The following is a 22,178-nucleotide window of genomic DNA, read 5'->3' as shown; positions in this document are numbered from 1 at the left end:
CACTAAATTCAGATGGCAGGTGACAACTCAAATGCAGAAAGACTCTCAGCCATTCTGTATTACTATTAAATATGTATCCTGTATATGTAGCAGGGATGACTTTGGTGTTATCTCTGCTGAGTCAGTACACATGTACTACTCTTCCCTCCTCTTTTGAGTCTTTTTTTGGAAAAGTAACCTCTATAATGTACATGTGGCACCTGTTCATGTCAATGATACATTAGTTAATTTTAATTAAATTATTATTATTGCTCAGCTGATATGGTAGGATCCCCTTCAGACTGTCTGACAGACAAAGAACCCGGTTGGGACTCAAGAAAAGATGACACAGTAACTACAATATTCCAGACCATTCAACAAAATAGTAACAAAACAGACAATAACCCATAAACCAAATCAACATATGTATAAATTAGGGCTGTCAAACGATTCATTTTTGTAATCGCAATTAATCACCAAATTTCTATAGTTAATCATAATTAATCGCATGTTTTATCACATTAATAAAATTCTATTATTTTGCATTTCAGAACTGTTTTTATGTACATATTAACAATGGAAAGCCATTCTTACTGGTGTATCTTAATTGGGAATCAAATGAATGCAAAGAAAGTTACTTTATGAACTTGACTTTAAGACTTTAACACTAACACTTTGCTTATACAGTACAAACAAAATGATCCAAAAACCGGATGCCACAGCAGGACATTTGTAACCTTTACGTTTTTCTAATAAGGAATGTAAGGGGGTGGACAATGTCCCAAATGACAAAAACAGTCAAAAAAACAATACAAACAACACAGTCCTAAAACCGTATGCAGATATACATAGTCAATATAGTGTGCAGTAACTTCTAAATAATTTTGGTTACTCACTGATGTCCAGTGATCACCGGTTAATGAGACAGCGTTTGCAGCACTTTGCAGCAGTTCCAGTTGGGCTGCTTTCTCCGTGTCATACAGGCTGTGTATGCATGAAACTACTGTCCCCCTCCTCGACAACGTTTTAAAAGTAAACTTTGCATTCAGAATCTTATTGGCATCCATTTCGACGTCTTGCGCTCGCCATCCACTCAAAACATAACGTTAGCCTACTACTCTTTGGCCGGCTCGCAAGTCCAAACAAGTGTGTGCGGTGTGCCTGTTGTTTTGTTTCCGGTCTAGCTAGATCCGGTGTGGTGTTGTAGTTTTTCTAACGTTACTAGTTGTTGCAACAGCATGTGAAAAAAACTACAAGGTTTGCTAGGCCAAAAAGAACGTTAATCTCGCGATAAAAAAACTGACGCCGTTAAAATGGGTTTGCGCTAACGCTGTTAATAACGCGTTTAACTGACAGCACTCGTATAAATGACAACACCATAAGCCTATCATACAGTCTCTCCTCAGCACAAAGCTTCTTAGGAGCCCTCCAAAAAGTACTTTCCCCATTTTCTAGTGTAGACATCCAACCTGACAAACTGTTTATATGACAGCTACCGTACCTGTTGGAATTCTTGACGGACAGAGCTAGGCTAGCTGTTTCCCCCTGCTTCTAAACTTAGCACAAAAAGTAAGGAAATTTGTGTTTGGTAGATTATTTCTCTGTGGTAACAATGCTTTTTGGCAATACATCTTATTTTGTTGGAAAGCCTGTTTAGTTCCCCAACCAGCATTTGTCGCAAGTCAGCCAACGTGGTTGTGTTGGTCACTCTGGCACGAATAGCACGCCCAAGCTGATCCCACAAGTGTTCAATGGGGTTGAGGTCAGGACTGCTGGTTGAAGAATGGGACACCATCCCACGGCAGAGTGTGACCAGGCTGGTGACCAACATGAGGAGGAGGTGCCAGGCTGTTGTGGCTGTGTATAGTTCTTCCATATGCTGCTGAGGCTCCTGTTTGTAAAATGAATAAATTGTTCAATTGCCAATATGTCTTGTTTCTTCACTTCAATCATCCAATCCACCAAACACCAAACGAGTCAATGGCAGAATAAGCTGTTTGGCATTGGGAGAGAAGATTTGGCAAATTTTTCATGGGCCACATACTCAGAGCTGCTGCTCATCCCACAAATGCATGTTCCTTATAAATGGGGCACCATTTGAAAGGGAACTAAACAGGCTTTCCAACGGTATAAGATGTATTGCCAAAAAGCATTGTTACCACAGAGAAATAATCTACCAAACACAAATTTCCTTTTTTTTTTCTACTTTTTGTGCTAAGTTTAGTATCTATGCTAAGCTAAGCTAATTTACTCCTGACACCAACGCCGTCCTTAACGCACAGAAATGAGTAGTATCTAAAAGCGTGTCTACACAGAATGCTTTTTCCGTCTCATACGTCTGACAGAACAGATATGCTAATATTAATATCAGTCCACACAGGCTGCGTAAAGGCTCATGTTTCGTATCGCGATGAAACTTATTTTTACGCTCCCAATCTATTTTCTTGGGTTTTAAAACTCCTCTGTGTACAATGCACTACAGTGACCTGGGAGGAAACTTTGGCGACAGCATTGAGATCCGTCAAAAATCAGGGAGTGTATTGTATTTCCTGCAGTTTGCCTGAAAGAGTTTTGAAAACTTGAATTCCTATAATATAGTCTTCGTCAAAAAGGACCCAGCTCATGTTGCAGGGTCACGTTATTCTCATTCAAATGTCTTTATCTCTCTCGTACAATGAGCACCTGTCACGTCATGTTTAATGCCCCTGATGACCTGTGTCGTCCAGGCTTGGACCAGGTCAACAGGATCTGCTAGCACCCGGCCCATCAAACAGCCATGTTAAAGCAACTTTTGGAGGCTGAGCACTGCCATCTCAATGATGTGATCATGTGTGGACAAACTGACATCAGCAGGGGGTCCATAACGCTGTGTCTGTGCAGAGGCGGGACCTGGAACTCTTCCAACTGACCTGAGGGGATCTCACAGGATAGAACTGCCCACGCTGCTGAAAAGCCCCTCAGACTAAAGCAAGGAGACATGAATCCACATCTGATTGCAATTTAAGGACAATTATTATGGTTTCAGGGTGCAGCGGGGAAAAAGAAAGCTAAAACTTTAAGCACATACAATTATGGAGATCAAACCGTGCAACCAGTCTCAGCAATGATGGGCTAATTTTGTTATTTCCCTACGTGATTCAAAGAGTGCTTCTCAGCAGAGACGCTAGTGTGGGATCATTTAGAATATAATACATTTCATTTAGAAAACTACACAAAATCAATGTCTTTCTACCATAGAGAAGTAGTTTATCCATGCAGCCTGGCTCAGGCATCTTAACACTGTTAGTACACTATGTTTTCCTCAATTGTATTAGAGCCACAGTATTTATTTAGAGGCTTAGCAAAGTAGGAATTTAACAAGAAACAGATCTGTGAGTGGGAGCTGTGAGAGACAGAAAAAGGGGGTGTGGACAGTGAAGTGCTGGAGGGTGTGTGTGTGTGTGTGACAGTCAGTCAGTCAGTTGGCTGCTGCTGCCTCACCATGGCTGTTCTCTCTGCAGAAGTCCTATGCTGGCATGTGAGTTTTTATTTCCCTTTTTAGTCTTTCTGTTTGTTTTTCACTTTAAAATGACTGTGGATAAAGTATGAAGTTATGTGTTATTTTTAGTATAAGGCTATGGCATGCCTGAACACACGTTTGTGACGTTTTGGAGAAAATGTAGACAAAGTGCATCAATAATAAATTAAAGACAGTACAAGTGTCAATACGTGTTCATTTAAACGTGTTTGGGAGCTTTGTTAGCCGTGAAGCCGTGATCACCACATCAGTGAGTTATGGCTGTGTGGCTTTGGGCTACATGCCATGTCAGACACACATCCTGACACTGAGACATTGATAGATGCTGGAGATAGAGCAGAACATGACACAACTTGGAAGGATGCACCCATGTTAGGACACTAGCAGTACATTTTTATTAGCAGTACAAACCACAGCTTTGACACCACATTAGTGGAACAGAAATGTACTGTGGGTGATATATTCATCTCAGATCATTCTTGTAGTTTTGGCTGTTAGAATGATATTAGGAGTATTTAAACATATGTACGAATACTGTGACCACCGCAGTATTCACATCAATTACTTTAAAGTAGAAGTACTGCTAAATATACTCCAATAGAAGTCAAAGTCCTGCATGTTAGTTACAGAGTACTATGTTTAATTATTCTTACCATTACTAATGTGTAAGCAAAATTTTAAAAAATGTTATTATGTATTGTATTTTGATTATATTTAACTACTTTATATCCTGTGGGGTAACTACCCAACAGGATATAAAGTAGTTAAATATAAGTTAAATATATGTTATAAACTTATAACATTGCATCATATTTCAGGAACTGATCATATATTTTATATGTCACTTTTTAATCTGTAAAAGTAACTACATCACCTCATCATGACTGTAAGCAGCACTGGTGTGTTTTTGAAAATAATGGCTTTCTTATTTGGTTTACAGAAATATGATCTGTCATATTATATTTATTCATGCATTCATATATAATGCTATGACGAGGGTTGTATGGATGTATTTTTTCAACAACTCTGACTGTGAAAGATCTTTAATTGTGTATAAACAGTGATTAACACATTAGTAGCTGATTGGAACAGCTGTAGGATACAGTAGGCCCTCGCTGAGCTCCAGAATCTTTTACAGGAGTGGCAATGTTAGCAACACCACATAGAACATTTAAAATATGTAATGCCTGATGCTGCTTGGGAAAAACATCTCTGACTTTCAAACCAAAAACCTTTTCAAACTTGAAACCAAGAGAAAGCACAAACATAACACAAATTCCTGGAATGTCATGAAAATGGCATGATGCATTTTGGTCTCTCTGAGCGGACACAGCAGAGCCAGTCCTGGCTCACAATGCAGATCATCATGGTGGCTATGCACATTCTTGCTTTAAATTGCTACTTGAGGAAAAAGCCAGAGGCATGCTGAATCTCCAGAGAAAGCAGGCTGTCTAAAAGTGCTGCCCTGAAAAACCAAACAATCTGCAGAGGTGCCACCCCATTGCTTCTCCGTCATAATCTTACAGCCACTGGGAAACCATATTTAACAATTTCTCTGAAATCCATTTTAACATCAGCTTTTTCTGTCTGTAGGCTCGCATTGAGGAGCTGGAGGAGGAGCTGGAAGCAGAGCGGGCCATCAGAGCCAAGGTATGGTGCTATAAAAGCTATATGAAACAAAGAGCACAAGCTGTCTGTCAGAGAAGTGACAAGCTGCTCTGCTGTAAGTCAGGCCGGAGGTTTGAAGAGAGGAAAAAAGAAAAAAGATTGCTGATCTGATGGTACGTGTGCTGCTGCTGCACCTCAGGTCACCCCAAACTATCTGCACCTGTGATAATAAACCGGGGGGGCACCCCAACATCCTTTTAAAGCGTAACTCTCACACTCCAAATGCAAATGAAATGAATGGACTCCATAGGAGGAAATGTCATTCTTATATGAGGCTCCTTTTTCAACTTCAATATTGTTTTTCACTAACGACAAAACAACAAATTATCCGTGCATTTATATGGAATTAAGCTTTAGGAGCTTTCCATCTTTACTCTCCTCCCTGTTACGTTGCATTCGGAAATCGACACTTTTTGACTGACAAGATGGTGGATATTGTAAACAACAACTGCTAAAGCAAGTCGTTCAAAACCTTCTTTTTAGTAAACTCTGTGTACACAATGTTCTCAATGCTCGATTTCATGTCTAGAGCCCCTGCTGATACTTCGAGCAAAGTTTCATGTTGTGTCGAGCCTTCTTAGTGTTTTAAAAATAGTGATTTTGATGCTATCATAGTAGTGCCCCTAGCACTCCCATTCAAAAGGCCATTTGACCGAAAACGAGGATACGGTGAATCTTAAAAGTGGCGTTTCCATCCTAATTATGCTTTTAAATGAAAGTTTGACTCACAAAAAGACCCTTGGTTGCATTTTGGCGAGAGTTACGCTTTAACTCTTCTTTTACAATCATTCTCTATGCCACACACACACACACACACACACACACACACACACACACACACACACACACACACACACCCTTCGCCTTGCTCCTCGAAGCAAATCAGAAGAACAGGACTTTTTTCCATCACAGCAAAGTTTTCCAGACATCTTGTCAAAATGTTTCTTTCTGTTCCATAACAGTATACCTGGTTCATATGACGCTAATCTACCAAGGTGGGTGCTTTAAGTGCTTGTTGTTTTCAAACCAGACGCTCTTAAAGCGCTGTGTATTTAAGCTACAGAACCTATCTGCCCCTCTTAAGACCTGCCTACAGTGTCCCTGTTACAGTATAGGTGAAGGCAGAAATGTAAAGGTACATATTTTTGAGTGTTGAATAGAGTGACAGCGGGCCCCGAGGGTGTGTTTTGCACACTTCTCCCCACTCTGGGTGGCATTCCTAATGGTGTTAGCTGGGTCTTCCCCCACCCCAGGAGTCTCCAGAGCCACAGAGCAATGAAAAAGGCAGGCAGAGGCAGGCAGAGACCTGCAGGTCTTTATCTGTTCCCTGCATCTTCAATACAACATACCTCTGCTGCAGACAGGCGCGCTGTTGTTAACTCGACTGCTCGGCTTGCACAGGGGAGATAGCATCAGGACAGACAGCACGCTTTCCATCGGATCTTTCCCCAACTGGAATGCCAGCCGCTCACACACACACACACACACACACACACACACACACACACACACACACACACACACACACACACACACAGTATGCATTCTTTAATTTAATTATTTCATTGTTACACCCATGTTTGCTCTGCAGTGAGAATCCCCACCCTGTCAGGAGCAGTGGGCATACAACTTGCATTCTATGAACCGTGGGTAATGTGACAGAGATCATAGCAGTGACACCCCACAGAGAATGATCACTCAGCTCTGCTGAGCTTCTTTAGCTTCTTAGCTCATTGTTTTGGATTTTCCAGCTGAAACTGAACTCTTTGGATAGTCTCTTCAGCATGGTTTTCAACAGCAGCTATGCTAAGTCAAGCAGCAGACAGTAGACAAAGTTAGCAACTAGCTGGGAAGGCTTGGATAAAGTGAAGTGGAGCATCTAGTTAGCGAAGAGACAGACCTTTCCCTCAGGAGCTGCTGGAGAGCTAAGAGAGAGACAATGTTGGACTGCCATTCATCAGGCGGACACTAACACAACTCTGATTGCTTGCTAATGTTGCTTTCTGTCTACTGATGTGTAAACAGCCAACTGTTTGCTAACCTGTTCGCCATATCGGGAAGATTCACCCCAGAATGAAATGTTGTCATTAAGACTCCTTTTAACCAGATTAATAATAAAAAAACACATTCTCACACTAACCTCACTACAAGAGTATGGTGATGCAGATAGTTTTTTTTTTTTTTGCGTGTCTGCGATGCCTAGCTCCCCCCCTGTTCGATAAAGATGAATGCCATTTTATTTGAAATATGTTTGTTGGGAAGCAATGTCCTGGTTACTCTGAGAATCAGTTTTCGGTTCCAGAACAGCTAATTTGAGTTAGTTCAATCAACTCAGACTAGGTTCACTCAGAGTTAAGCGTGTGCACCACCACTATAAAAAGGCAGCATGAATGGAGCCATGATACTACGATTCACCACATACAGCGAGTTTGAACATATATTTTGTTAAAAAAGCAACACGGCTGCTACTGCAAAAGAGAGAGAATTGGTGTGGGAGAAAATTGCTGCTAGAGTCAATGCGTAAGTTCCAATATAGTGTATTAATTTCATATTTAATCACAGGTATAATATTACTGGTGAAAACTGGAATGGTATTAATTCAATTCAATTCAATTTTATTTATAGTATCAAATCATAACAAGAGTTATCTCGAGACACTTTACAGATAGAGTAGATCTAGACCACACTCTATAATTTATAAAGTCCCAACAATTCTAGTAATTCCCCCAAGAGCAAGCATAGTGCGACAGTGCGACAGTGGCGAGGAAAAACTCGGCCAGACCCAGGGTCTTGGTAGGCGGTGTCTGACGGTGCCGGTTGGGTATGTGATGAACAGTGGCAATAATAGTCACAATAAAGATAATGGAACAGTGACTAGAAAATGGTAGTCGTTCATGTCATAGCAGGGCACTGCAGGGCGTTACAGTATGTAGTGTGACACAGAGTAAATTCCGCCGGGCTAGGTTAGTAACAAGCATTGCTGTTTCTCCTCACTCCCTAACTATATGCTTTATCAAAGATGATGGTTTTCAGTTTATTCTTAAATGTGGTGACAGTGTCTGCCCCCCGAACCCAGACTGGGAGCTGGTTCCACAGGAAAGGAGCCTGGTAGCTGAAGGCTCTGGCTCCCATCCTACTTTTAGAGACTCTAGGAACCACAAGTAGCTCTGAATTCTGGGAGCGTAGTGCTCTAGTGGGACAATAAGGTACTAAGAGCTCTTCTAGATATGATGGTGCTAGACCATTTAGAGCTTTGTAGGTCAGGAGAAGGATTTTAAATTCAATACTGGATTTTACAGGAAGCCAATGCAGAGAAGCTAATACAGGAGAAATATGATCTCTTTTCTTAGTTCTTGTCAGAACACGTGCTGCAGCATTCTGGATCAGCTGGAGAGTCTTAAGGGACTTATTTGGGCAACCTGATTACACCTATAATTTCATTTAGGTGCAATTCTGTGGGCGAAAAAGTAAGCTAATCCCATTCTGAGGTTGCAGCACACATTAACAGAATTATCATTTATAATATATATTTTTTTAATGACTCTTACTGGTTTGTGTCCAGGGAACTCTACAAAAACGTTTAAAAAACGTTTCAGAGCGAGTCACATTCTTCTGATGGTGCTTTGCTACAGTGGCTTTACTTATATGCTCCACATCACCAATGTTGTAAAAAAAAACTGCTGTTTGCAAAAAAACATAATGTGACACAAAGAATGTGCTGGGATAAGAGCATGTCCACGATGGGTGACCTTAGTGATATGAAGATGGATAATGTAGGCTACATAACTGATAGACTGGGAAGAAAAATGAAGATGGAACTGCTGGTGTGGCTGCGCTATAAACTGTCTCAATGTCAGAGCGTGAGAAGGGAGTTTATCATTCAAACATTTCTGAAGTTTTATGTATTTTATTTGTTCTGCATTTCTATGAAACAAATGCAGTTTGTAATTCTTTTGAAGGCATCACATTATCCTGCATAATATTATACTGTAGGATACTAGATCAGCCAGTGTGGATTCTGCGTGTGACCCAGATGTCTATGACGCTGCTGATTTTTCTATTTATTTATTATATTCATGAGATATTGAAACCTTGACTACATTGTTACATTGAGTCACTTAAAGTGAGACTAATAATATGTATACAAAAATATGGTACATATTTAAAGCTGCACTATTGTTTTCATACTATCAATGGATTAAATGTGTACTGTGAAAGAGCGCTGTGGCATCTTTCAGCCATAGTTTTTCATTCTCAGTGCTCTCATCATCCCTGTTTCCAGCAGCAGCAGAAAAGTGAGGGTAACGCCAGTGCACCACCTGCTCAGCTAGCTGGTGAACACAGTGGAGCATTCAGCAGCTGAACTGAGGAGACAGATACGTTTCTCAGGAGCTGGTAGAGACAAAAAACAGCTAAAAAAGAGAATATGGGGCAGACATTCATCAGGACACAAATATGCATTCATAATAGTGTCTGCTTCATGTAGAGTAGGAAACTGTTTGCTAACATAGTTAACCATAACAACCTTATAAGGTGATACATGTGGTGTTAACAGCTTGTGAAGCTGCCTCCACTAGTAAAACAAGTCAATGAATGCAGCTGTCAGGAGGAGTTCACAGATAAGACTTGGACGTATTGCTCTGACTGGATACCTCTGACCTCTGAAAGTTCACTTCCCCTTATAGGCTGTCAATCATCCTGATCCCCTGCTGGCTGAATATCCTGTCCTGCTGCAGGGCAGAACAGTGGAAGTCTGCCTGAGCTTTAATACAGTGGAGCTGTTCATCAACCAGGACAGAAAAGACTTATTACAATGCTATAATAAAATGGTGTAATATAGAATCCCAACGAAATGTGTTTGTTGGCAGGTGGAGAAGCAGAGAGCAGATCTAAGCAGAGAGCTGGAGGATCTCACTGACCGGCTGGAGGAAGCAGGAGGTGTCACCGCCTCACAGGTAAACTACATGACACACTTTGGACCGTTACTGGTTATAAAACTGCACAGATTAGGATTATACACTGCTTGCTTTCCTCAAAAAAGTTAGATAACAAGATTTATAGCATTCTCAGCTTAGCATAAAGAATTGAGAGGGGAGAAACAGCTAACAAAGTGTACAAAACCCACCAATCAGCACTTTTGAACCTCTTTGCAGTCTTTATGCTAAGCTAAGATAACTGTCTCCTGGCTCCAGCTTCATATGTAACACACAGTGTTTATCTCTCAGCAAGAAAACAATTGAGCATATACAATATATGTGCATTATATGAATTATTGAATCTGTGAAGCTGGTGAAGACTCGCTGTCTGGACTGGGCCCATGGACTCTAGCATGGACCATTCCTATAATAATATCTAGCCAAATGTGTCCAGTTTGAGTGCGTGAGGGAATTGGGGCTTTACCATAATTTTGGTTTTCAACAAGCTAGCAATATTCATTTATGTTGAATTTAGAAATCCAAAGAAAGGAAATACATGTACATTACAATTTGTGGAGGATACAAGTCGAAATACAGACGTTGACATGCAGCCTGCGTGTGATTACAGATGGAGGTGAACAAGAAGCGAGAAGCTGAGCTGCAGCGCCTGAGGCGAGACTTGGAGGAGACCTCTGTCCAGTCAGAAGCGCTGGCTGCGTCTCTGAGGAAACGGCACAGTGATGCCATGGCAGAGCTGAGCGAGCAGTGTGAGGCTCTGCAGCGGAGCCGGGCCAAACTGGAGAAGGACAAGCAGAACCTGAGGATGGAGGTGGACGAGCTGGCTGCTTCTCTGGACAGTCTGCAGAAAGCCAAGGTCCGGACGTTAGCCCTCAGGACGTTAGCTCACATGTTTTGAGGTTGACAGTTTTGAACATGTTTAACTTGTGAGTGTAACCTGTGTGCTGCAGACATCCTCAGAAAGCCAGATGAAGAAGCTGGAGGAGCAGCTGTCAGAAGCCAACAGGAGAGCCGAGGACCTACAGAGGGCCCAGGCCGAGCTCAGTGTGGCCAGGAACAGACTCTCAGGTGCTACACACCTCTGACATGTCATGACATGTCTCCTCAGTTGCACTTAAAGCAACACTAAAGAACTTTTCCGCTTTGGTCCCCCTACAGGTTGGAGGCGGAATTGTCCATTACATTACATTGTCCAGTTCATTCGAACTACAGATCCGCTACCCGATCTGGCAAACTTGCATAATGTAATGTAATGGACAATTCCGCTTCCAACCTGTAGGGGGAACGAAGCGGGAAAAGTTCTTTAGTGTTGCTTTAAGATCATCACACATTCACGTACAGTTTCTCCCCAGGACACCTCTAAAGAACATGTCAAAGATTTATTTTGTGACTTGCAAGTGACAGATGTAAAAGAGAAGGGTCACAATCAATGCTCCGTTCTCTACACTACCCATAATGCAACTCAATAGTGTCTTTACGTTGCCCAATTCTTTAAAACTCTAAGTATAAACCAAGATTAGTCAAGTGGTGTCCGTCAGTATTTTCAGAAACTTGAAGCAGCTCTTCTAGATCAGGGAAGGCAACTGCATTCAGTGGCTAATATAAAATGAGTGGTGTGCCCCTTTAACAGAAGAACATGACTTTACCTTGTTTACAATTGCATGCAAATGTGTTGATTTTATTTATTTCCCACAGAGCTCAGACACAGATATCAGTGCTGCTTTCTATTGATGCTCCATTTCATCCGTGCTACTTAATTTATGTATGGCTACAGAAGCTGGCATATGTACGCCTTCTGTAAGCTACTGTATGATAACCAGTGTCCCTGTGTGTCCCCTTGTGTCACTGTGTGTCCCTGTGTGTCCCTGTGTGTTCCTGTGTGTTCCTGCGTGTCCTATCAGCTGATAATGCAGACGTGAATCGACAGAAGGAAGAGGCAGAGAGCAGAGCCAGCCAGCTGAGCCGCTCCAAGACTCTACTCACATCGCAGCTGGAAGAAGTGAAGAAACAACTGGACGAGGAGGCCAAGGTGTGTGTGTGTGTGTAGAACTCAGAATGGAAGTCTTAAAAATAAAACATCCCCTATGCAAAAACATTTAAAAAACGTTCCCACGTGTCTGTGTGACGTGGCGGCCAGTGTAAGCAGGCGGTCAACAGCAGTCTGAGCTCGGTGCAGCAGGAGTGCGAGGCGCTAAGGGAGCAGCTGGAGGAGGAGCAGGAGAGCAAGCAGGAGCTGCAGCGGCTCGTCTCCAAACTCAACAGCGAGGTGACACACTGGAGGAGCAAACACGAGGCGGACACCATCCAGCACGCTGATGAGCTGGAGGACACCAGGTCCGTTGTGATACCAGCGGTCATCCGTCACATTTTGCGCTCTGAATGTACCTTAAAGGTCCAAATAATGTGTGTGTCACAGGAAGAAGCTGGCCATCAGGCTTCAGGAGGCCGAGGAGGCTGTGGAAGCCACCCAGGCCAAATGTTCCTCGCTGGAGAAAAGCAAACAAAGGCTGCAGGGAGAGGTGGAGGAACTCTGCATGGACCTGGACAAGGTAGGAGAGGACACGGTAGCGCTGCAGTGCCATGAACTTGTTTCTGGGTGTCTTTGAGCATGTGTTCCCTGTCCCAGGCCAGCAGCTGTGCTCAGGCTCTGGATAAGAAGCAGCGCATCCTGGAGAAGTACCTCGTAGACTGGAAGCACAAGTGTGAGGAGCTGGTGGCGGAGGTGGAAGGCTGCCAGAAGGAGGGCAGGCAACACGCCAGCGAGCTCTCCAAAGTCAGGACGGCCCATGAAGAGTCTGTGGAGCAGCTGGAGGCCCTGCGCAGGGACAACAAGGCCTATCAGGGTTGGAGAGTACACGCCATGCCTCTTGCAGGTTTGAAGGAATAGTTGAATAGTAACCATGGTTTCATGAATGAATGTGTTTGTTTGACAGAGGAGGTAGCGGACCTCACAGAGCAGCTCTCAGACGGAGGCAAAAGTGTCCATGAGCTTCAGAAGGCAAAGAAGAAGATTGAGATGGAGAAAGAAGAGCTACAGGGCTCACTGGAAGAGTCTGAGGCAGCTTTGGAGGTACAGAGCTGCAGTTAGCTGTAAGCTGTTAGCAGGCTATCTGCAGCTGCTGTGTGTCAGTGTCTGCTACATGCTTACTCTTCTTTCTTTCTTTCTTTCTTTCTCTGCTTCTCCCCCCCAGGCTGAGGAGACCAAGGTGCTGAGGCTGCAGCTGGACGTGTCTCAGGCTAGAGGGGAGCTGGAGCGCAAACTTCAGGAGAAGGAGGAAGAGATGGAAGCTGCTAGGTAGCTCAGCTTCCTCTCAATCCTTCATTTTTATCATCTTCCTCCACATGCCTTTTTCAGTGCTATGCAGACATACCTGTGATTCTAACACACCTCATTGCATACAGTGAGGGAAAAAAGTATTTGATCCACTGCTGATTTTGTACGTTTGCCCACTGACAAAGAAATTATCAGTCTATAATTTTAATGGTAGGTTCATTTGAACAGTGAGAGACAGAATAACAACACAAAAATCCAGATAAACACATGTCAAAAACATTATAAATTGATTTGCATTTTAATGAGAGAAATAAGTATTTGACCCCTCTCAATCAGAAAGATTTCTGGCTCCTCCCAGGTGTCTTTTCTACAGATAGCGAGCTGAGATTAGGACCACATTCGTAAAGGGAGTGCTCCTAATCTCAGTTTGTTACCTGTATAAAAGACACCTGTCCACAGAAGCAATCCATCAGATTCCAAACTCTCCACCATGGCCAAGACCAAAGAGCTGTCCAGAACTACACGGGAGCATCTTGTCAATGATCTCAAGGCAGCTGGGACCAGTCACCAAGAAAACAATTGGTAACATACTACGCCGTGAAGGGCTGAAATCCTGCAGCGCCCACAAGGTCCCCCTGCTCAACAAAGCACATGTACATGCCTGTCTGAAGTTTGCCAATGAACATAAGAATGATTCAGAGGAGAACTGGGTGAAAGTGTTGTGGTCAGATGAGACCAAAATCAAGCTCTTTGGTATCAACTCAACTCGCCGTGTATGGAGGAAGAGGAATGCTGCCAAGACACCACCCCCACCGTCAAACATTGAGGTGGAAACATTATGCTTTGGGGGTGTTTTTCTGCTAAGGGGACAGGACAACTTCACCGCATCAAAGGGACAATGGATGGGGGCCATGTATCGTCAAATCTTGGGTGAGAACCTCCTTCCCTAAGCTAGGGCATTGAAAATGGGTCGTGGATGGGTATTCCAGCATGACAATGACCCAAAACACACGGTTGATTTGCCAAAAGTCAGCCTCGAAACCTTAATGACTTAGAGAACATCTGCAAAGAGGAGTGGGACAAAATCCCTCCTGAGATGTGTGCAAACCTGGTGTCCAACTACAAGTAATGTCTGACCTCTGTGATTGCCAACAAGGGTTTTGCCACCAAGTACTAAGTCATGTTTTGCAGAGGGGTCAAATATTTATTTCCTTTTATGAAAATGCAAATCAATTTATAACGTGTTTGACCTGTGTTTGTCTGGATATTTTTGTCGTTATTCTGTCTCTCACTGTTCAAATGAACCTACCATTAAAATTATAGACTGATCATTTCTTTGTCTGTGGGCAAACATACAAAATCAGCAGGGGATCAAATACTTTTTTCCCTAACTGTAGCTGCTTCGATCACATAGAAGACTGGAAGTCCTATAACTTTCAATCTAACAAGACCGAGGTCCTGATCATCTGCCCTTAACCTCTAAACATCTGGAAATGGCTTTATGAAGTAAAAGTCTAGTCCTGTTATTATCAACTGAGGACTATCTCCAATAAAAAAATCCAAGATCAATGCTGTCATTGTAGAAACACAGAGATGATTATGAATGCCTTATATCCTAACAACATTGAGTCTATTTACTGTTGCTGAGTCCAAGTTTAAAACCTCTTAACATGAGGTCAGCTAAAACTGTCTCTGCTTTGAAATATTGTCTTAAAGGAATAATGTGACATTTTGGGAAATAGGTATATTTGCTTTTTGCCGAGAGTTAGATGAGAAGATTGCTAGCACTCTAATATTTTCTGTTCAATGTATATCTACAGCCATAGCTTATTTTATCTTTAAACACCTCTAAAGCTCAATAATTAACAAGTTGTTTCTTGTTTGTTTCATCTGTACATAAAAAGATGGAAAGAAATCCTAAATTGTGTTTTAATGTGTGTGACGATTTGTGCCAATGAATCTCCAGGAGATCCCGGCACCCAAACAAGAAAAGACTCCTGCAGAGATAAAACAAACCAGATATGAAATGCTAATTAGTGAGCTCACTTTTGGTCAGAAGCAGGCTATCTGCTTCCAGTCTCTATGCTAAGCTAAGCTAACCAGCTGCTGACTGTAACTTATTATTTAACGGACAGTATATTTGATTGGTATCGATCCTCTCATCTAACTCTGAGAAAGAAAGCAAATGAGTGTATTTCCCAAAAAAAAATTGCTTGAATGTGACTTTAATATTGGTTGCATGGTTTACTGCTGCGTATGCCTCATTATCTTACTTTCCTACTTCTGGAAACCATTTTGTGTCTTGCCTGGAAAGTGCTCTATCATTATTACCTATGGCACTTATGATCTGTTGTTCTCTAACTCTAACTGTATTCATCCTGTCCTTTGTCTCCCCTTATTCCTTCAACAATGTGATGGTAGATTGTCTTTGGAGGTGAGGCCTGTCCCATTTAACCCATCTGACTGGCTCTGCAGTGATACATGCATAGTTCACCCTCTTCTTTACAACCATCCCTCCCCTCCTCTGTCAGAAAAAGCCACCAGAGGGCGCTGGAGACCCTGCAGGCCAGTCTGGATGTGGAGGTCAAAGGAAAAATAGAGGGGCTGAAGCTGAAGAAGAAACTGGAGGCGGCCATTAGCGAGCTGGAGCTGCAGGTGGACCTGCTCACCAAGAACAATGACGAGCTAAGCAAGAGCAGCAAGAAGATGCAGCAGCAGATTAAGGTGTGATCACTGGAGACAGTGTGTTTTTTACTCTGCTGTCCTCCGAGGCTTACTGACAGAATGACTGCCCTGTCCCAGGAGCTGCAGGCCCAGCTGGAGGAGGAGGTCCGGAGCCACGAGGAATGCAGGGAGGTCCAGGGGGCCGTGGAACGACGCTGCATGCTGTTAGTCAGCGAGGTCGAGGAGACCCTTGCATCCCTGGAGAGCGCCGAGCGGGCCCGACGGGTCTGTGAGACGAAGCTGCAGGAGGCCAGCGAGAAGCACAGCCACCTCAACAACCAGGTGATCACTGCCGGGGTCCTGCAGAGGCTGCAGCTAAAGTTCTAACTGCCATAGACTAATGACTTACTCAATATTTTCTCTTGTGTGTTCAGTTCCAGTTGGCTGTGAGTGGGAGAAGGAAGCTGGAGGGGGATCTCCAGACTCTGCAGCAGGAGCACGAGGAGCTGCAGGCAGAGCTGAGAGCATCCACAGACAAGTCCAAGAAGGCCACCTGCGAGGTACAACACAGACAAGACCATTGGTGTCGAGATATTAATGGCAGCAGAGACAGGCCACATGTTCATTTATTTGGAGTATAATTGAAATGTGTGTGGGTGTATTTGTTTCAGTTGGAGCGAGTGGGGGAGGAGCTGCGTCTGGAGCAGGAGCACACACTCCACCTAGAGAGAGTGAAGAAAGGCCTGGAGGCTCAAGTCAGAGACATGAGCAGCAGGCTGGACCAGGCCGAGCAGATGGCTCTGAAAGGAGGCAAGAAGATCATCCAGAAGTTAGAGGGAAAGGTACGCAATCATGCGTGTCAGTCCGCTGTGTCAGGACTTTGGTCCAGAGCAAGACATTTTGACATCTACTGGCTGTGAAAGCTGTGATGAATATTCATGACTCCTACAGGATGATGTGTTGGACTCCTCTGACCTTTCCAACAAATGGCCAACATTTCTACTTGTACACAAACAATATTAAAATGTGGGAAAAGCAATGCTTGTAAAGCAACAAGCATTTCTTGTTGTAATTTATTTTGAGTAAACAACTAGTATATTGAGCATCAACATCCATTGGGAAGAAAAAAATACGTCCCAGGAAATGGTCCACGTGTGTGACGTTGTGTTGTGTTCTTTAACCCCCCCCCCATTATAGCACAAGTAGACTTTATATTTCACAGTTCCTGTTTTCCGCCAGGTCGTTTATAGATCTGGCCGTTTCCAAGCGCACTTGAAAGCAGCTTCATTTCCCGGAGAAAGAGAAAGAAAAGAGACGGAGGGATGGAGGAAACAGTCAGCTGTTCCACAAACTCCCGGGCAGTTCAGAGCTTGTGTTTAGAAACTTTCTTGTGGCAGCGATAGAGGCAGTGAAGTTTCCTGTTTCCTGTACGGGACTCTCACACTGCCTTAAAACCCAACGATTGCTCTCAACTTTTCGCCGCAGGCCTGCTGCATTTCTTTCCCTGTGTTCCCCCTGTGGCAACTTCCACCGCAGCCTAAACACACTACCCCTATTCAAAACGAATGGAAAGACCTGCGTTTTTGCTGGAGCGTCTGACAGCAGACGCAGGCTGTGTCAATGCAGACTGAAAGGAAACCTGTGGTTTTTTACATATTGTGTTTTCTTTTTGTAGTTCTAGCCATCTCTACAGTATGTTATGATAACATTACCTAGTTATTGCTGGGATCCGGAAATGCAGAAACATCACTAAAATAGATTAGATGAGGCAAGAAACACGAGCCGTGAGACAATCAGACAGTTTAGGAGAGACAGTAAAGGCAAATAGTACAAGTAAAACTGTCCTTCACACTTTACAGACTTTGTAATCAAGCGTACTTTCTTTAGTTGAGGGTTAGGGTTAGCACAGTTTTCCTGTGCAATGAGGTATTATTAGCAACATTACAGCTGTTCTCACTTTCGGGTTAACTACAACTTTGGCAAATACAGAAGAGCGTGTACTAGTTTACCCTTTGAATACCAACTAGGTCAGCTGGAATACTTGCTGAACACTTGGAGTGAAGTCACTGTTGCATGTCTGTGTGCAGGTGAAGGAGATGGAGCTGGAGTTGGACTCGGAGCAGAAGCGGCACACTGAGACGGTGAAGGCTCTGCGGAAGAACGAGCGTCGGCTGAAGGAGCTGCTGTTTGAGTCCGAGGAGGAGCAGAAGAACCAGCAGAGGATGCAGGAGCTGGTGGAGAGGCTGCAGAACAAGATGAGGGCCTACAAGAGACAAGTGGAGGAGGCTGTATGTCACGCAGAGCCCTTTTTTTATTTTATCTTTTTATTGCAAGACAGAAGACACAACATTAACAGAGCAGCAAAAATCACACAAACAAGAAACATCACACAGCCAGTTGTGTGCGTGTGTGTATGTGTGTGTGTGTGTGTGTGTGTGTGAATATATGTGTGTGTGTGTGTGTGTGTGTGTGTGTGTGTGTGTGTGTCTACATGATCAATCTGGGATATAGTAGGATGGATGGGTGGGGGTGATGGGCTTGAGAGGAATCACAGGAGAGCAAGAAAAAATAAATAGGGCTCTGCGTGAGCCCTGACATGTGACCTGACATGTGACTGCAGTGCACGTCACTGTGCTGATATTCTGTCCGTCATTGCAGGAGGAACAAGCTACCATGAACCTGGCGAAGTACAGGAAGACGGTCCATGAACTGGATGACGCTGAGGAGCGAGCGGACATTGCTGAGTCAGCACTCACCAAGATCAGGACCAAGAGGAGAGGCAGCTTGGGACAGGGCTACTCCTCTGTAAGTACTTCCTGTTTCCTTCTGCAGCAGCCAGGTGATAGGCCGACGACTCAGGCGTCCTCTGCGTCAAGGGTTTTTAGGATTGTGTTGTGACAAATATGGTGTGTACTAGATTTAGTTGTTATTCAGAGTTAGAATGTAATGGTAATTGTATGATAATATAATATTGTATTATAATATTATCAAGGTTGTGACGGTTATGACCCCCCCACCCTCCGTTACAAAGACACAAACTAATGCTGATAATAATTAGCTAAGGATTAAAAAGTGGTTTCAGTAACATTACATCTTTTTAGTGATGTATAAAAGAGATGATTTTTGATTATTTCTGCCTTGATAAATTTAAGTTTATAGCTGATTTACAAAGTATTTCTTAACCATTAACAATGTATTCCAATCATCAGCTTTATAATAACCATCCTAAAATAATTTAGTAATCATTAATATATATTTTTTGATGTATGCAACATAAAATTAAATTAAATAACATCAAGCATAGCATTACTAATTATTAGTAACAACAACCAAGTTTACCATTTATTAGTGATGGTTATTATAAAGTGTTACCTTAATGCCAACAAAACATCAATGTTGTGTCTATTATCAGCAGGCCAGTAATGGCCTGCGTTACCTTTCACACATCTTGTTACAGTCTGTGTGCAGAAATGTTTGCATGTGATTACTCCCACTTTAGGAAAATTGTTTGATTGACTTAGATGTTTCCTTAAAAATCTTTTGTGGTAGTGCTAAAAACAATGTGTAATTGTGGCGGGCTTTCTCTGAATGTGACTGTGAACGGTGTGTGTGCTCCCCCAGGGTTACAGTACCCCGTACCCCGGCCTGATCCGCTCCCCCAGCTCAGTGGGGTCAGAGGGCAGAGGGGAGAAGATCCTCAATGATGACGAGTCTGTCAGCTCCCTCATCCCAGCGTATCTCAACTCGCTCAAGAAGCTCATGGTGGATTAGAAACCCAGCGGGGCGTCATCACGGGCCGAATGTCAGAGCTCCAAATGTCTCCAGCCGCTACGGCACTCACGCTCTGACTGGACAAGTGCTACAGTATGACGTCTCAACACATACAGGTCGTTAACAAATCATTCAATGTGTGTCACCTGTGTGTGTATACTCTACATTCCCATTGAACTTTTCTATAATGTACTCGTTCCTTCCTCTCTTTGTAAGGACTGCAGTCTGTAAGATCACAGCTTTGATGACACACTTCCAACACACGTTTGTATACACTTCATAATGTTATGTTTGTATGTTAAAAACTGATTAAATATGGAAACTGTACTGTAATTTTGTTCTAAAATCCCAAAAGGTAGCACTTTATTACAAGCAGTAATCCATATAATCTAGTGTATGTGTAAGTATAAACTATTCACCATTTATAAATGGTGTACTATGGTAAACTGTCCACTTAATGTTGTCTCTTCTCACAAAAATGAAACCGTATAGTCACTACTGCCTCGGCTTCCCTAGATGATGGAAAATCTAAAACTGCAGTGAATGCAGGCTTACCTTATTTGTAAACTAGTTAAAAGTTTCCCAACTGCTAGGAACTGGGGGGAGGGCACAAAGCAGAGACTGTAATAACGGCAGTGGACTGCCGTTCTGAAGCCTCGATCTTGGCCATTTGGCCGTCGCCATCTTAGTATTTTGAAACCAGATCTGACCATATTTGGACAAGTGGGTGGAGCTGGAGATGCTGGCTAAGCGCTAAGCTAAACGCTAAGCTAAATATAAAGAGCAAATCCAGTGGAGTTTTTCCAGCGGGTAAACACAGACCTCTGGGCACTGGCGCCATTCATCTGCATTTAGCATTTAGCTTTGGTTGGCTAATGAACGCTAAACAAAACATTTTTAGCCAACCAAAATGTTCAAGTGAACTTTGCTGAAGTGAGAACACACAGTGAGAGGATAAAAGTTTAAGACGAAAAACATGCATATCAGCTAAAAACAAGTTGAGGTTTATTTTAATGTCCCCAGTGTTAGCATGATTAGCGTTGCTAAGCCGCTGTCCTGATTGACAGGTCCTAAAGCATCCACTGCTTTATTGTGTATTTTAAAATAAATGGGAGCATCATTAACAAAACATCACACTGTGTTGAAGAAGACTTAGAACTAGCGATTGAGATCATAAACTAATTATGAAAATGTTTACGGAGTGTCTATTTGCACCCCTGGTACGAATAGCCTAGGCCACACAGCTGAGCTATTCACACCCTGTGTGCCACGCAAGTGTATGTATCATCTCTCTGAAGTGTGCAAAATATTGGACACTGCAACGATTTTATTTAGGCCACAGAGCAATATTCTAAAAAGGTGTAATACATGAGTAGTATGGATAACTGTGTGTTAGCCAGGGTACAAATATCATCCACTTCTAATTTATACACTGGTACGAATAGCATACATTGATAATCATACCCTGTAACAACAAACACGTTGCGCATGCCCAGAAAATTGGCAGACAGACGCTTTTATCCAAAGTGACATACATATAAAAACACCAATTTATGTAAAATTATAATTACTTAAGTAATGAATAGATGTGAGTACAAATAAAGATGTTAATTTGAAATTTATATAAAACCCTCTGTTGCTGCGGCAACAGTTAAAGATACAGTCTGTGAGACTGTGACAAACGGCAATCATAAAAATAAGATGATCTTATGATATTTCTGTCTGGATGAAACTGTCCTTGGAACTAGCCTGCCTTTGAGCAAGCTACCACATGACCATGTGTTTTGTACGATACAGTTTAACAGCTGTATCGCCATGTATTAGGCTATTATGTACTATTAGGCATTAGCCCATACATGGCGATACAGCTGTTAAACTGTTAAAAACGGTTTCAAAACTAAATTACTGTACAGCTGGTAAATAAACCCATGCACTATGATAAGCATCAGAACAGGACAAGTGTGAGATTTAAAATCTGTGTGTTTTACAATGCTTCTTTAACCTGTTGAGTACGGTCACAAATATGTGATCAGCTGCTTCTGGGCCCCTGGGAGTACAGTCACAAATATGTGATTAGAACATTAGCGCATTATTATTATGTCATAAGGAAAAATTTTGAGAGATTTCCACATTTTTCTTTTTTTTATTACATTGTGTAATCAATATGCTAGGGTAAATGCACAGGGGTGCAAATAGCATATATTGATATTTGTAACAGATGTGTGCACTGGGATAGCATTCACTTCTAATTGCACCAGGGTACGAATAGCATACACTGCTAATTGTACCAGGGGTGCAAATAGCCTCACCCAAATGTTTACTGAGGTAAAGCAGGTACCCCTGCTGGAAGTTAGAGAGAATGCAGCTTTAA

At 42.7% G+C, this 22,178-nt stretch overlaps 1 protein-coding gene across 1 annotated transcript; it reads left to right on the top strand.

Moving 5' to 3' along the window:
- Positions 1–3,388: 3,388 nt before the first annotated feature.
- On the top strand, positions 3,389–21,650 carry LOC116067523 (myosin-16). The gene is made up of 18 exons (XM_031324002.2): positions 3,389–3,496; positions 5,090–5,146; positions 10,033–10,119; positions 10,709–10,954; positions 11,049–11,166; positions 12,000–12,127; positions 12,236–12,432; positions 12,515–12,647; positions 12,725–12,941; positions 13,032–13,168; positions 13,290–13,393; positions 15,904–16,096; positions 16,175–16,378; positions 16,471–16,596; positions 16,708–16,878; positions 18,124–18,324; positions 18,695–18,841; positions 19,658–21,650. The coding sequence occupies exons 1-18, from the start codon at positions 3,461–3,463 to the stop codon at positions 19,805–19,807; spliced, it is 2,652 nt and encodes an 883-aa protein (XP_031179862.1). The 5' UTR covers positions 3,389–3,460; the 3' UTR covers positions 19,808–21,650.
- Positions 21,651–22,178: the final 528 nt, after the last annotated feature.

The sequence above is a fragment of the Sander lucioperca genome, chromosome 5 (genome assembly GCF_008315115.2).
Source record: "Sander lucioperca isolate FBNREF2018 chromosome 5, SLUC_FBN_1.2, whole genome shotgun sequence".
Taxonomy (NCBI): Eukaryota; Metazoa; Chordata; class Actinopteri; order Perciformes; family Percidae; genus Sander; species Sander lucioperca.
The sequence above is the reverse complement of the archived record's forward strand: the minus strand, read 5'-3'. Positions and strand labels throughout refer to the sequence as shown.

Bases quoted from the DNA above. Each gene is read 5' to 3' on its own strand.
- LOC116067523 (XM_031324002.2), top strand. From the start codon at position 3,461: ATGGCTGTTCTCTCTGCAGAAGTCCTATGCTGGCAT. The intron at 13,394-15,903 runs GTAGCTCAGCTT...CTCCTCTGTCAG, and splicing joins GAAGAGATGGAAGCTGCTAG to AAAAAGCCACCAGAGGGCGC. The intron at 18,325-18,694 runs GTATGTCACGCA...CCGTCATTGCAG, and splicing joins AGAGACAAGTGGAGGAGGCT to GAGGAACAAGCTACCATGAA.